The sequence below is a fragment of the Scaptodrosophila lebanonensis genome, unplaced genomic scaffold, assembly GCF_003285725.1.
Source record: "Scaptodrosophila lebanonensis strain 11010-0011.00,11010-0021.00 unplaced genomic scaffold, SlebRS2 tig00000123-arrow-arrow-pilon, whole genome shotgun sequence".
Taxonomy (NCBI): domain Eukaryota; kingdom Metazoa; phylum Arthropoda; class Insecta; order Diptera; family Drosophilidae; genus Scaptodrosophila; species Scaptodrosophila lebanonensis.
This window is the reverse complement of record NW_022060581.1, coordinates 101,491-117,899: the sequence shown is the minus strand read 5'-3', so window position 1 is coordinate 117,899 and position 16,409 is coordinate 101,491. Positions and strand designations below refer to the sequence as shown.

General features: G+C 41.9%; 3 protein-coding genes across 9 annotated transcripts in view; 1 reads left to right on the top strand and 2 right to left on the bottom strand.

Annotated features, from left to right (window-relative positions):
* LOC115628754 (palmitoyltransferase ZDHHC5) overlaps nt 1–8,718 on the bottom strand; it is a 45,152-nt gene extending 36,434 nt beyond the window's left edge. For 6 of the 7 annotated variants that reach the window (XM_030524969.1, XM_030524964.1, XM_030524966.1 and 3 more), the window contains exon 1: nt 6,885–6,976. In XM_030524969.1, the coding sequence (XP_030380829.1) occupies nt 6,885–6,976 (92 nt within the window). Of the gene's footprint in view, nt 1–6,884 lie in introns of all 7 variants that reach the window. The other variant, XM_030524965.1, reaches the window with a different exon arrangement.
* A 670-nt stretch (nt 8,719–9,388) lies between these two features.
* LOC115628713 (B-cell CLL/lymphoma 7 protein family member A) lies at nt 9,389–11,105 on the top strand. The gene is made up of 2 exons (XM_030524906.1): nt 9,389–10,057; nt 10,199–11,105. Exons 1-2 carry the CDS (start codon nt 9,769–9,771, stop codon nt 10,315–10,317), a joined length of 408 nt encoding a protein of 135 aa, XP_030380766.1. The 5' UTR covers nt 9,389–9,768; the 3' UTR covers nt 10,318–11,105.
* Nucleotides 11,106–11,123: 18 nt separating this feature from the next.
* LOC115628712 (low-density lipoprotein receptor-related protein 2) overlaps nt 11,124–16,409 on the bottom strand; it is a 31,647-nt gene continuing 26,361 nt past the window's right edge. Inside the window, exons 11-13 of the mRNA XM_030524905.1 lie at nt 14,170–16,356; nt 13,842–14,086; nt 11,124–13,727 (exon numbers count right to left, since the gene is read on the bottom strand). Of these exons, the coding sequence (XP_030380765.1) occupies nt 13,525–13,727; nt 13,842–14,086; nt 14,170–16,356 (2,635 nt within the window). The 3' untranslated portion in view covers nt 11,124–13,524. The remainder of the gene's footprint in view (nt 13,728–13,841; nt 14,087–14,169; nt 16,357–16,409) is intronic.

Sequence of the window (16,409 nt, the reverse complement as noted above, 5' to 3'; positions counted from 1 at the left end):
GGGAAATATTCAAAAAGTTTGGCGTAACATTCCTGAAGAGACTTGACAGAAGTTGGTTTCCTTTATTTCAGCAACATTTCAGAAAAATACGAGACCATAAATAACAAATTTTTAATATTTATTACTAGTTTTGTTGGGCACACCTATTATTCTGTCGAACTGAAAACATTGTATTTTATGAATTAATCAAAAGCTAAGTTATTTTTTATAGTTTGTAATATATATTCTTGAAAATATGAAAGCTACACTTTTTGAAAAAAAGAGTATGCTAACACCTATTATTCCGTCCAGGTGTGTATTTGGTTTTTACATTTGTACATAATAGAATTATAGGTAATGTTTTTAGACATTTTCATTTTACGCGTTAATTATAATTTCTTTTTATTCAAAAACTTTATAAATATACCCCACTTTAATTTAAATGCTAGAGTGCCCGCCCTTTGGGGACTATTAGAGTAAGAACCAATTTATGTATATATATTAACTAAGGTTTTTTTATTGTAGTATGAGCATATATTAATTAATTGGTATAAATAAACAAGAGAAAAATGTACAAAATAGTTTTCACAATGCCTTCCCAGCCAATGCCAATGTATGCCAAATTATTTGCACACATTTATTTGTGAAGCAACAATTATGTACTTCAATGTGTTCTAACATTTGTCCCTTCTTTCTATATATAAAAGTATATTCTTAATAAAGACACACTCAAGTAGTTGCTCGCATGTACATACATACTTGTATATAGTATATTTATGGTAGCTTTGTTTGTTTGCGCATTGACACATAAATAATTGCATTATGCAGCGTCTAAGCTCTTTGTCAAGCAACTAATCACACTCAATTCCAAGTAATTCGTTTAGTTCATATCCAAACTGCTCTGATTTTTCCACACACACTGGGGTGTGTGCTAAGGGGTGGGGGTGATGGGAGGGCGGGCTGAAGGAATCTCAAGAATGTCGTCTAATTGAAAGCATAACGAAAGTTTCAGTTATGAATTATAATTAGTCAAATAGCTACTGGCAGCACTTAAGACCCACACACACACTTACACATACATACATAGGAGTATGCACAGCCATGGCAATCACTTGTGCCATACAATGCAAAGCAAATACACACACACACTTACATGCATGCTTGTATTATACTTTATTTATGCGTGTTGGACACCGGCAAGAGTCAAGTGGCCGCCAACAACAACAGCAACAGCAACAGCAGCAACAACAAGAGCAACATCAAGAGCAACAAGGAGCGAGCAACAGCTTACATAAAAGCACACCCATAGCTACCCACACATATACGCATACATATTAAAATAATAAAAGCCATGTACTAAGAAAAGCACAAAGAAACACAACAAAAAGAGAAGAAAGAAAAATCCTTGAAATGCTTTTAACATTAAATAGTAACATTAATTGAAGCGAACAGTAATTTGGACGTGGCTGCTCAATTTTAATATAAATTATTTGTAGGGGCCCTCCGTACACATGCACACACATATAGCCACATATATTATTCATACATACCCATACATATACCCACACATACTATGCAATGCAATATATGTACAAGTATATCGTGCGTAAGCCATTTGTACCGGAAAACGGCCGCAAATTGGAAATACACACGTACTCGTACTGCTCTAGTTTCCTGATAATAGCGAGTTAAATGGAGTAGGCATGCGATGCGATACGATCCCCACAATAATCCCCATTGGGTGCAGAAGAAGAAGAATTAGAGAGAGAAGTCAACTTTTACATTATTAATGGCCTGAATTGGAATAATTGGGTACTGTTTTTATTTCCCAAAAGAATCGGTGTTCCCATTCACCGCTTCAGAGAATAGATTTCGACTACCACTTGAAAATGAAATACAATTTAATTTAAACCCGGTTTGTTTTGGGGAGCACTACGCAGTACTGCTGCCTAGAGTCCCCTTTTTTGCTTTCTAAAATAAAATAAAGCTTTAGTATAAGTCAAGCATCTGGACTCTCTGCAAATAAATAAATTAATTTTAAACTATTTCCGATTCTGCTGGTTTAAAAAAAATACAAAAAATTGGACGTTAGAGTTGATAAATATAGTAGGATCTGGATCATATTGGAGAGCAATTTTGAAATAACGCGTCGAGATCAGGCTTCCCTTTTAAGCCATTACGTTTAAACAAATAGTTCGCAAGACTGACTAATAAACTTTTCCCGCTGGAACGTACTTTTTTCGGCTGCGAATCCGAGTTATTAGAAAAAATGCCTGGGTGACTATTAGATATTATTGAATTTTATTATTATATTATTTATTATTATATTATTTATTATTATATTATTTAATTTTATATTAATTATATTACTTAAACTTCAGTTTTGCCATTTGCTTCACATTTAAGCTGATGCTGATAAAAAAGTTTCCTGGCATTGTTGAGACTTTTTCTTGTGGCTCACGTATAGTTGGTTCGGATATATATGTTTCATGATTTGAATCGCGTATAGAACAAAACGTCCCTTACAAATGGGGCTGACTATTTCTGATTGAAATAACCTTCAGTCTTATCCGTGCACCCCATTCCACTCCACCCCAGCAGTATTTCTTTGTCTTGTGGCACACCACAATAGAATTTATTGCAGAGCTGAGAACATTTATCAAAATGAGAAGGCGACAACTTTTAACAAATGTGCGTTGCCACACCCACACCCACACCCCCGCCCATGCTTAATGCAACCTAGCAACTGCATCTGCAACTGCAACAGAGAAACAAAATTTGTAACTTGGAACGCAAAAATGTATAATTAAATGCACTTTCACTTTTTTGCGCTTCCCTGCACCAAAGCAAAGTCCGGCCATTGACTAACTTGGGCGGAGGGGTGCGGGCAATGCGGGGGACATTGGACCTTTGTTGAGGCCACAGCTTGTGGGCTTCGGGGTGGTGGGTGTGGTGTGGGTGACCAGCAAGGGACCAGAGAGGTCACTGGGGTAGCAGGCCGTGGGGGTCGAAACGTCGACGTCGACGGTGATGGCGATGGTGACGTTGCCCGTTGGCCATTGGGTTCGTTGTCGTCGTCGACGTCGTCCACGTCGTCGTCGAGGCCAGGGACATGGACTAATAATATGTACAAATAAAGTGCGCTTTAAGCTACTGGCGAGGGTGAGTGACGGCTGGTCACCCGGGGGCGGAGGAGTGTGGTGCTGACTGGTGGCTTGGTTGCTCGGTTGGCAGCTGTTGGTCACTTTAATGGAAATTCCAAATAGACGAGAGCAAAAAGTTCATATGCGTGACTGTGACTGTGTCCTTGTGCCTACACAATCATGGACGGGGATACTAGCAACACCTTTGCAAACATACGCACGTGTAAGCGTGTATGAGTGTGTGTGTGTGTGTGTGTGTGTGTGGGGGGGGGGGGGGGGGAGTCTGGGTGCAAGCAATGGAAAAATGAACACCCGCCGTATTGCTTGAAATGTCCGAAAGCGACTGCTAGAATTTCAATGGCCGCTTGTCGTTTGGGGAGACCGGCATGGAACCGAAACAAAACGACAAATACAGTAGACACTCGATAACAATTGATGGGTTTGAGGTTGGCCTTTGAGCTGCTTGTACATACAGAGAAATCCGTCTGTCTGTCTATATGGCCATCGAGAAGTTTTGAACCATAACAGCTGAGGACAAAAAACTTGTCATGTCTCACTTGTCTCATTCATACACAAAACAAGTTTATTGCTAAGTCGTTGGAGCTATTCTTGAACGCTCAAAACCTCTAAATAACTTCAGACTTAAAAAACCGTTTAATAATTCTCTGGATTCGGTGGAAGTGAAATTGTTCATTTCCTCACTAAAATATGTCTATCTCATATATCGGTTAGTTTAGCAGAACAGTAAAATATTAAGCTAGGCTACATGATACGGAAAAAAAAATTTTTTTTTTGAAATTATTATTATATTATATATTTATTATATATATTATATTATATATTTAGAACTTTTAAAACTGCAAGAAATGCTGTCAGTTTCGGAAATGGAATCCGATTTAGCGAGCCCTTACTGTATTGCTTTTGTGAGTGTAGAAATAGTAGTTGTTGTTTTTTGTGTGTTGGTTGGGTGTTTTGTGTGTAGCTATTATGTATTTATGTTCCTACATACGAGTACACGTACATAGATAGATATTTATGAGCACACACTTCTATATACCATCCATTGTTGTTGTTGTCGTTGTGGTGGTGGCAACTTTAGCCTATTTGTTGTGTTTTGTTTGGGGCCTTTTTTAAAGTTATTTGTTAAAGTCGGGTTTCAGGGCGCGTCCCCCATCGCCAAAAAGACAAAGCAACCTGTGGCATTGGGCCAAACAAATCAGCGGCACGAGCACATTGGTATATACATACACAGTATATAGGTACTTATATATCAGGTAATATACATATGTACAATATTCTAAAGGGACTCCTAGGGAGGCGCTCAAGAATTGTGGACAGATAGCGCAAATGATACGCTTTCGGAAGGTTCGCTAAAGAATGTTTTTTTTTTTTTTTTGCAATGACTCGAACTTTTCGGGTTGGACTTCTTGCACCTTTCAAGGGCCTTCATCGGAACGTTGATTGTAAATCCGTTCGTTTCTCGTTTACAGCTGCTGGGTGGGTGGTTGTGTGGACTGTCCATACTGTGCGATTCCATGCAACTCAAATGGAATCCGAAATTGAAATTCGAAACTTTAAACTAGTAGCTACATTTTTTCTAATTAAAAGCTAAGCAACGTTCTCTGCCTGAAAAATAATTAAACAAAGGGTGTGGTGTGGAACGAAACACCCATGGTTGGCTGCCGATACTTAATATGCGTATGCGCTGATAAAAGCTAAATTAAATAAATACAGAAAACGATACTCGTGCCTGGGGTGGGGGATATAGGGAGAACTGGGGGTGGGGGTTTAGGAGGCGAGCAAACAAACGCTCGCAAAGTGTAAACAACAAATAAAGTTCAACTGAGGCGCCGGGCGAAGTCGAATTAAAATAAATCTTGGGGTTGCAAACGGAAGCCGAGTGGAAAATATATACTTACGTGTATATATATATATATATATATATATATATATACATATGTATTGTATATAGACCGACTTTGTCAAACAGAAAATGCAAAATGTGACCATGGGCGATGGAGGACTGGCCAAATAACGGGGCGTGGCTTGTCGTGGCCTTCAAGCATATTACTCATAAATGTCCGAAATGGAGAGGAGCACTGGAGTTATTTGTTTTGTTATTTTTTTTGACACTGCCAGCGCCGACGACTCGTGTTGAATGATGTTGACAAGGCTCCAAAGAACAAAGGGAAAGCATCTTTGATTGTGTGTGCTTGTCTGTCTCTGTCTGTGTGTGTGTGTGTGGTGTGAAAACAACACCAACAACAATGGCAAACACTGACTCATTTGGTTGGCCTCCCCCCTACTCTGGCATTTTTGCATTTGACCAGCATTCAGCATCAGAATAGAAGCCTCGAAATTAGAATGCAGCACAGCTTGCAGAAAGGCTGCCAGCAGAGAGCAGTGGGTGCAATAGAGAACTATGGGTGGTTCGGGGGGGTGGTTTAATTGCCAATCAGAAGGGACCACAAGAAGCGTGCCAATTAGCAACAACCACACACATGCATGGAAATGAGGCACGATGATATGGATGTGTGTGAGCAACTGTTGATGATAAGAAATGGCACCGACCCATATACATAAATGGGTCCCAACGTTTTGTGTGAGTCAACCACACAATGGGTTGCCAGCCAAAGAGTCAAGTGGTCCGTCGATAAACTTGTTACATAGGAACAGAACACGATTCGAAGCTAGTAATACTTGTACTGTTGTAGTGGCAGACTACCTGATAAGCTAAACAAAATAATAATAAAAAAAATCAAATATGTACCTATCTTAAACAAACTGAGATCATCGGCATATTGTCATTCTATTATTTCCTTATCTTTAGACTCACTTGACATCACTTCCAAAAAAGATATATAAAGCTTGCAAGCATACAGTTGTTCATACATAGCCCGATCGTGGAATCTCAGGCATATATTTCTGGGTTTACACACCTTTATCGATTATTTCACTTATATCTCGATTGTAAACATTATTAGTTGGGATCTTGACTAAAGTTAATCATCGTTTTGCCGGAAAACACAAGACGTTAGCCGTTAAAGCAAGCAACATCTTATTTTCTAGGTTCAAATAGGGCGCAAAAATAAACTAATCTACCTTTAAAGTGAAAAAATTAACTTTTCCCATGGATTGTTGGCTTAATGAATTCTTATAAACAAAATAAGGATCTACAAGTTCTGCTTAGAACAATATCAAGTATATGGATATGGAAGTTAATGAAATAGATGAGGCATGCAATTATTTAGACCCTTGACCCCTAGGCTATGCCTAGAGGGCTTTGAATAGAATAGAAATTGTACAAAAACTAGCAAATTTATCACATACAGATCAGTTTAAATGCAGGACCTATTCGAGTCCCGTCCCGAGGGATAGTGGATTCGCAAATCATTTGTATGACATGACATTCTGGATTAAATAAATAAATAAGCATCCATCCATGCATGCATATGCAGATACGGGTGTGTGTAAATGTTTAATGTGTGTGTGTATGTGTATGTGTGTGTGGCTGACCGAGCGGAGCCAACGCAGCTAGACAACAATATTTGAGACCTTCTCTCGTGAAAGATTTATGCAAATTTATTTTTCCCATTGCCACAATAAATTAAAATCAATTGCACAAGTTTTTCTTTCTTTCTGGACCGGCGACAGCGGAGCGGCAGAAGAAAATAAACACCATTTATATGTATGTTTGTAACTAGTAGAGAGATTGAGAGATAAATAGATAGAGAGAGAGAGAGAGAGAGTTGATAAACTTACGGATAAAAGAAGAATAGAAATGTGGTTAGGAGCAGCACAATCCAAGCGAACGTCGCAGGAATGTAGCGGGTCTTCACATCGCATTTGGGCATTTTGTTGTTGCTGCTGCTGTTATTGTGTTTGTTGTTGTTGTTGGTGCTGCTGCTGCTGCTGTTGTTGCAGTCGAGTGATTGTTGCTGATGTTGTTGTTATTGTTGCTGTTGCGGTGTCGACGACCGTGCGTGTTGGCAATGAATGCGTTATGCGTGTGTCTGCGACTACGTCTATGTCTGGTTTTGGACTTGATTGAAGCGTTACAGTTGGCTGCCTATGGTCTGTGGCCAAAAGTGCAAAATGCGAGCAAGCAAGATGGCGAGATAGCGACAAAGACGGCGCGGCGACGCGTGAAATAGGATCGAGGGGCTACGTTTTACAGATAGGGGGAGGGGTCAAAAAACCGACAAGTTGATTTTTCCAGCTCACTATAATTTGGCAACGTTTGATGTTGATATTGCTGCTGATGATGATGTTGTTGTTGTTGTTATTATTATTGCAGTGTAGTTGTTGTCGCTGGTGCTGCTGTTGCTATCGTTTGTTTTGTTGCTGTTCCTCTTGTTGCTGTTGCTGTTGTTGTTGCGATTATGGGAATTGTGGGGGCAAATTAGACGTTATAAGCACATCTTGATAATTCGCATGCCGCGCGACGCGATTTCTGCTCACACACACACACGCACATGCATAAACACACACACGTACACCCAGAAGACGACAGGCACAACGCACAATTTTTTGGCCAACAAAAGAGGGGCGACAACTGCGACTGCGACTGCAACGATGACGACACAGCGACGGTTGATGATGTTGACGACGATGACGATGACGAAATAAACTATTTTGCTGTTGGTTTGCTATTGACTTTCCCAGCTGACGACGATATTTCACTGATAAACGCTGCCATTTGTTTGTGGGTCAGAGTCGGGAGTCAGATGGTTTAGTCAGATGCGGCTTTTAAATCTGCTGCCACTCCGCTATTGTTGTTGTTGCTGCTGGTGCTGCCGCCACCGACTCTTATCAGGCGCGCTTTTACACACACACACACACAGAACAACTTATAGGTGTTGGTGTCGTTGCCGCTTTTGTTGCTATCTACGCGAATATCAAATGCGCTCTTACAAAACGTTATTTTCGTTGCTATTCGCCTTTTGTAGTTGTTGCTGCTGCTGTTGCTACTATTGTTGTTACACGATTATGTTTATGATTTAAATGCAGTTAATATTTATGAACACGCTACAACAATAACAAGAAGCAGCAGCATGTGTGTGTTTCTTTCTCTGTGTGCGTGTGTGTGTGTGTGTAAGGCCGATGCCGCCGCTGCTGCTGCTGTCGACGACGACGTTGACTTTCCCTGAAGTCAGTTTTTCTTGCAGCCACAGCCACTGTCGCAAACTTTTCTTTTTCTTCCCTTCCTGAGCTACTCCTGTTCTTTTTTTTGCTCACTTTTTTATGCCTTCGCTTTTTGATTCCACCTTGCGTTCTATCGTTTCGTTTGGCTTTTCTACATTCGTTTCGTTTCTGCTGCTTCCTCAGCTTCGCCTTTTAATGCTTTTTTTCTACACACACGCACGCACGTTGTTGCTGTTGCTGCAACTTTTTGCGATTTTCCTCGAGACTTCTTTCGTTCGGTAGGCGATGGTGGCGTTCTTGCTGTTCCTGCTGCACGTATGGTTCGATTTACCAATTTTTTTCAATGCAAACACAATTTCACACTATCCCAATTATGCACATTTATGTGTATTTACAGGTACGAAAAAAATAAATAAAAAAATATAACACGCCACAACCGCGCTGCGCATAATTTGTTCGCTTATTTGTCTGTCGCAGGCTTGGAACAATACTAAAAAGAAACACCGATAGGCGATTGGCGTGCCGACTGCAACCGATACTTTGGCAACCGATAGCAGCAGCAGCCATTGTACTCGTTACTGTGCCGAACGTACTCGTTGCTGCCATTTTCATTTACATTCGCATTACCTGTGAATAATTGGCATTGCTTATAAAATACATATTAATATATTGTTTATTTAAAAAATTGAATTATTTTAAGTATGAACATATTGTTAATTACGGCAAAAATTAAATAAAACAGTCACTACATGTGCTATTTAGCTGGCTGCTATAGCACATACCTAGTAATCGATTGGCTGCTATGTACGCATGTGTATCTACATTTTCATGCATTTGTGTTCAAGTTAAAAGTGCAATAAATTGGGGGAAAGGGATTATTAAGAGTTTCTTTTGTGTAAATAAATAAATAAATTCGAAATTAACTGATAATCGAAAATACAACAATGTAACCGATAAGCTTAAGAAATGCATTGTATCGATAGTTTTAAGGAAGACGACAAAGAATAAAGATGGATGAATTGTTCTAGAGTCACCGTAGAGTAAAGAACATACATATGGATATAAATATTGTACATTTGTTAAGGAATTAGAATAGACATCATGAAAAAGTTTCAATTAAATGCATAAATTATTTGCATGGTTTCCTGCAATTGTGCAGCACTTGATGTTTCCTGCGCTGTACAACACTTAAACGCTGCCATTTTAGTGTTTTGGGTTCGGCATTAAATTAAGCAGAAAATTGCTTAAAACGATATTAAAGAATAAATAAGTATTATTCGTTTGCATAACGGCAATCAGAAGTCAGCACGACGGTGGTCACAATTGTATGACGGAGTGGAGTGCGGCGACCAAGACCCAACGTACGCCTGGACAGGCACGGCTCACATATTGAGGAGAGACGCCTTGGGATCGTCACGGGTAGTCCGTTTAATATAGAAAACTATCTGGCAATTGGAAGAATTTCCACCTCCGCCCATCTCCATCAAAAGAAGCCGCCGCCATGTCCCGCAGTGTGCGCGCCGAGACTCGCAGTCGGGCCAAAGATGACATTAAACGTGTGATGCAGGCCGTAGACAAGGTGCGGCATTGGGAGAAGAAGTGGGTGACCATAACCGATACGACAATGAAGATCTACAAATGGGTGCCCATATCGTCCAATAGCGAAAAGAAATCTAAGCTGCAGATGAGCAATAAGATAAGCGACAAGGAGAACTCGCAGAAGGGCACACCCACTCCGCCTCAGATCACGCCTAGCTACGCTGGCCTCACTGCTGAAGATTCCAATACCTGTGAGTGTGCCTTTTAGGCGTTCCTTTAAGGGCTGTGGTAGTGTAACAGCTGCCAAAACAACAGCAGCCAATGCCGCTTATATAAGTGTGCTTTATTTATTTATTTGTGTGTCTGTTATCCTGTTTTCCATTGTTTCGCAGGTTTCTCTGTGGTGAGCGACAGCCAGGGCGCCGATTTTGTGTCGAGCATGCCCTTCTCGGAAGACTCCAACTCACAGGGCAGCGATGGGCCGGTGAAGCGGATGAAAACGAGTGATTAGCCAGACATTCAATACATTATAGAGCTGCTAACTTAAAGACAATCCTGTGCGGATTGCAGGCTGTGTGTGTCAAGAAGACTTGGGAGCTCCGGCGTATTGTGAAGCCGCAGATATGCACATCCAACATATACATATATATATATACATACATACATATAGAATACGCAATTTCTTTTTTACTATAAGCCAATAGTTACTTTACGAATGAATAATCAATCATCTGCCTCAGAAAGACTTAAAAAGAATTATTTGTCTCTCGCGAGGACGACAACCTTCGTCCTCATTGACAGACAGCACTGCCTGTAGTTGTGACAGGCAGGCATAGGGAGACTGCTGATGCGTATCCCCATTAATGACCAGTATAGAGACATAATGTACCCATTGTACGAGACGCTAATAGGCATACATTAGTCCTTAGTCAATCAGTAGTTCTTATTTATTGATAACTCGCGCTTCTGCTGCTGATTTCTTTCTCCCCCTAATTTACACAATCAATTTATTTGTATGGCAGTCGAAGCGCTCTTAGCTGTAAGTTTAAAAATAAGAAAAAATTGTATTTATTTGAGTCTGCACGCAAGCCTGCAGATACGGTGGGCGTGTGTGCTTGTCCATGTGGAAGTGTGGCCTCCGGGCTACGATTCCACCTTTTTTTTTGCTATATTTTTATATCGAAAAATATAATGTAATTAAAATCATGCTTTCAACTACTGTTTTAGGGTGTGTACCACGCACCCACGAGAATTGAATAATAAAAATGCTTGTAAGCGAAGGCAAATACTTATCAGGAATATGAAGTTGCTTTCTTATATTGTTTTCAGTTTTTGTTTTATTATTTTTTATTTGATGTTTTTCTTTTGTATAATAAAAAAAAATTAATTTCTTTTCAACAAATAGTTTTTCTTTTCACTTGACACTAAATATACATCAACTCCCACAATCATCGTCTTAACGCTTCATTATCATCGTCATATATATATATATATATGTATATATATTGTATGTATATATAATTCATCTTTCACTAAATTTATGCTAAAAACACGCTTAAATGAAAGGAAGCACGGATTTGCACAAGTTACAAAACTTTCGACGACCAAACAAATCATATATATATATAAGTATATATATATGTGTATATAATAAAAAAAATATAGAATTAAAAAATAAAAACGCTAAATGTTAATTACACACACAAACGAACGCATATATATGTATTTTAACTGCAGTTGTGAAATATGTAACTATGAATAAAAAGCTTAGCTTTGTTTAGAAACAAACAATTTCGAGTGCCCGAATCGGAATCGTGGAAACGTTTGAGGTGTGTGGACGTGGAGACTGGACCGCCTATTGCCTGTTTTTGTGGAATGCTTTTTCTTTATTTAATATTCATATTCATCAACTTCTTCTTCTTCTTCATCTTGTCCTTCTTCTGTTTGGAATGCTTTACTTTGTTCTTGCCCGTTGGAATGCTCGCGAGAAGGTTCCAAATATTTCCGATGGTCTTTCTTTTTCTTTAACTTTTTTTCCTCTTTAATAAATAGCTATTAAAATAATTTATATAAATATTTATGATATACATATGTACTTTGTTGTTGCTTGCTGTTGTTACTGTTGTTGCTGCTGCTGCTGCTATTGCCCAAATCGGAGCTTACTATATAGTGGCTTTACAGCTTGCTTTGAGTCAATTGCGTTTGTCTGTTTTCATGGATTTTTAGTTTGTTTTGTTTTTAGAAAAATATAGAAATTCTAGTACAGAGTCGCATTTGTGTTTGTGTTTACGTTGCTGTTTTTGTTTCTTTTGTTTTTGTTGCTGTGTTCTGCCAGAGATTACAACCGGAACCAATATCCTATCGGTTACGGTTCTAGAGAAATGTACTATAATGGAGCTGCCAATCCGGAATCTTTTACATTTTTCAAATTTTGGGGCATGTGTGGTATAAAGAAACCCAAAATTGGACCGGATTAAGTGCATTGATTTGAGATGTTGCCTCCCATCTGAGTCCCCATGGTTTCTGCGATAGTTTTGATTCCGATTTGATTCCCTGGTCTTAGCGTTTAAAAAAAAAATGCACACTTAGCTTAGATTTTGCCTGCATTTTGTTAAACAAATACACGTACATATATAATCGCGTTGCTTTTGTTTCCTCATTGTTGTATACATATATGTATATAGTTAATATTGTCATTAGCATTCAGAAAAATATACTCTATGCCTTTTTACACCATTTTTGTTTTTGCAGCTTTAAATAAAAAAAAAACACGACAACATAATGAAATGTTGGCCTTATAAGTTTTTGTTGCACTTTAGCTTGTTGTTTTTGTTGTTATTGTTGTTGTGTGTGTGTGTGTGTGTGTGTGTGTGGGGGGGCGAGACAACCGCTAACCGGAAACGCGGGCCGTAAGCGAGTGGATCCGGAATTGGATTTGGTTGCTTGGCTTTTAATTTATTTATTATTATTAATTTTATTTTTTCCCCTTTATTTTTTGGCTGGCGCGCATTCCCGCTTAGTGGGTGTGGCTCGTGGCTCTCTAGCTTACATTTTTATGTATAGGTATGTATGTATGTATACGTATATATGTATGTATATATATGTATATATGTATATATAGCTTTTTATATATTAATAATTGCAACAGTAGTTTGCCAGGCACTCGCGCGCCCTTTTCTCATTTGTCTTCAAGGATATGTGTGTTCAATATTTTCGCTCGACTTTTCTTTGTTGTTAGTATCTCTCTCAAAAAAAAAAATTAGAAAATAAAATAAAGAAGATCGGTCTACATACATGTATAAAATGTTGTGTATAGTATAATAAATAATTCTTCTTGTTTACAAAACTTGCTGCCTGTGCCTGCCTCGATCCTTCATATACCTTATATATGCGTTTGTCTTTACACCTTGGTTGTTAGTTTTGAGGCATTCTCGTTGGCCACATGCCAGGATTTGGATTCGTGATGTTTGCTGTGCGATCGCAACTGCTGTGGTTGCTGCTGCTGCTGCTGCTGCTGTTGGTGTTTCTGTTTTTGCTGTTGTTGTTTTTGTTGTTGTTGTTGTTGCTGTTGTTTTTGTTGGAGAAGTCTGTGTTATGTTTGCAACGGGTAGCTGTTGTGGGCCGGACGTTGGGACGACGACGACTGCTGCCGGCGACAGCCCAGCGGCAGGGCGGTGGGCGTGGTCGCCATAGTTACCGCTGCGGGCTTAGCTTGATATCAGCACTCAGACTTATCCTCCTCCACCAGATACTGGGTGTCCTTGCCGGTGTCGGCCGACGGATCTAGCTCTCTGGTTCGCAGCTGCAGCTGTGGCGAAGACTTGTGCGTAATGCTGCTTGGCGCAATGATGGCGGAGCTCGGATCCGTGAAGGAGCCTATGGGCTTGGACTTGGAGGGTTCCTGTGGCACATCGTAAATGCCTGCAAGCACAAATACTGCATTAGGATCTACTTATACTTGTATAATATGTTTTGTTGATTCAAAAACTTTTATTAAGTTGGGTCTAAACACAATTCTGAGGGAAGGAGGGTTACCTGAGCCGTTGCCAATGCTCGGATCGCTGGTGCCAGACTGCACAGCATCGTACATTGGATTGGCAAAGTCGCGAGCCTTGTTGGCGTTGACTGTTTGCAGGTTGTAGCCCTCGATGGGAGCCACATCGTTGCTGCCAGGCGCTGAGGCGCCCGGGAAACCAGACTCGCTGAACTCGACGTTGGAGCCATGGCGGAACGTAACGCTCTGTGAGGAGGTGATGGCGGGCATGCGTGCCAGTTTGCCGCTATATAGAAGAATGGTGAAATCGGAGAGCCAAGGTTAATAGTAGAAAAAGATAATGATCCGTGTGATAGTCCTGGTACTTACAATGGTCGCTTCCGTATGACATACCAGGCACCAGCGGCAGCCATCATGACCAACAATATGACCATGATGGGCACGACTACGGCTGTTACATTGGCGCCACCATGGCCAAAAGCGCCCGTCGTGCTGCGCTCGCAACTGTCACCCTTGAAGTCGGACAAACACTCGCAGTAGAGTTCGCCACGATCGTCCTCCTTGCAGAGGCCACCGTTCTGGCAGCGGCAAATTCGCGGTGCCGGGCGTGGACGCTCGGCGGCCGCATCACAAATCACCTCGGCGGTGCTGCGATGCGAAGGCAAAGGTCCTGAGCTGTCTGGGCAGGCGCAGCGATGGCCACCGGGCACCAGCAGGCATAGATGTGAGCAGCTGGATTCGTAGCATGGATTGCGCAGCGAGGTGTTGTAACGCTTCTCATGGTAGACCTTTAAGCCGGACGGATTGACGAGATTGCGATGCACCACGACCTGCACACCGCGTCCAAACTTGTCCTGGCGCAATAGCTCGCCAGTATCCCGAGTTACCCAGTACATGTTGGACTCGAACAAATCGAGCGAAACGGGATGACGCAGCTGGTCACCCTTGACAATTGGCTTGCGCCTTGATCCATCGGCGCGCATGGACTCAATTGTATTGAGCTTGGTGTCCACCCAGTAAATGATGTGATCCTGCGAGTAGTCGATGGTCAACCCAGCTGGATGGCGGATCTGTTCTGTGATCAGTGGACGGCGCTTGGAGCCGTCCATCCAGGAGACCTCGATCTTGGGCGCCGAACCAGCATCGGCCCAATATATGCGACCTAGCTGTGGGTTCACTGCAATGGATGTGGGCACTTCCAGGCCAGCATTCACAATGCTGCGGCGATAGCGGCCATCTGTCTTGGCCACCATCACGCGTCCGCGTGGTTTACTACCCGTGCGATCCACCTCAGTCCAGTAAAGATTCGATGCTAGCCAGTCTACCGCCACCGCTGTGGGCTTCGATCCGCCCTTCATATTTAGATCCTGCGCAAATCCAATCTTGGCTTGTCCATCTAATGCATTCACCATGTAGGAGCGCTTGATTGTCTTGTCATAGCTGTCTGCCCAGAACACAATCTGCTGTTGGGCATCATAGTCCAGAGCTTCGATACGTTTCTCTGCGGCAATCACGTCAAACTCTTCCTTCTTATGTAGATTTAGGCCTCGTATCTCTGGTCCATTGGCAAACACAAGCACCACATCATCCTTCTCGGCCTTGCACACACCCGAGGCGGAATCGGTTAGATGGAAACCATCACGACAGCTGCAGGTATAGGTACCATTCAAATTATGGCACTGATGGGAGCACGTGTGCTGGCGCGTGGCGCACTCGTCCACGTCCGCGCAATGTTTCTTGTTGTCGGGCGCTATAATATAGCCGGGATAACAGGTGCATATATAGCCACCGTCCGTTAAGTTCTGGCAGTGGTGCTGGCAGCCGCCACGATTGCTCTCCGAGCAGCTGCTCGTGTGATGACAGCCAAGCTCGTCACTCGCGTCTCCACAGTCGTCCGAAAAGTCGCACACCTGGGACCGTTCGATACAGTGTTTGTTGGCGCATTGATACTGCGTGTAAAGATCGCAGGGTTTCTGCTTGCTGGCGCATAGCGTCATGTTGTTCTCATCGCTGCCATCGCCGCAGTTGTCTATGCCGTCACAGATCTGGTAGCGAGCGACGCAGCGATGGTTGGCACACTGGAAGCGGCGTAGGGTGTCGCAGTTGAAGTCGCTGCACACCTTTGGATCCTCGTCGCTGCCATCGCCGCAGTCATCAGTGCCGTCGCACAGATCAGAGAGTGAGACACAGAGGTTGTTGGTGCACTGGAAGCGTGACTCCGGACAGTAGCGACCGCCAGGGAAGCGCGGTGGACATCCCACCTCATCAGACATATCACGACAGTCGCGATCGCCATCGCAACGGAAGTAAGCGGCAATACAGTGGCCCGAGGCACATTGGAATGTTCCATTTTTGCACTGATACCCTTCACAGTTCATCTCGTCTGAGTTGTCGCCGCAGTCGTCCTCATGATCGCATTGCCAACGGGACGAAATACATTTGCCGTTGCCGCACCGGAACTCTGACTCAGAGCATTCGCGATAGCGACCCTTGCAGATCGCATCGTTCTCGTCACTGGCGTCCCCACAATCATCGGCAAAATCACACATCCATTGCCTAAGAGTAAAGGGAACGAAAATGATTTGAAATGCAATTCAATATGGAAGAGA

Coding starts and splice junctions, on each gene's coding strand:
- LOC115628713 (XM_030524906.1), top strand. CDS start 9,769: ATGTCCCGCAGTGTGCGCGCCGAGACTCGCAGTCGGGCCAAAGATGAC. Junction 10,058..10,198: donor TGCTGAAGATTCCAATACCT/GTGAGTGTGCCT, acceptor ATTGTTTCGCAG/GTTTCTCTGTGGTGAGCGAC.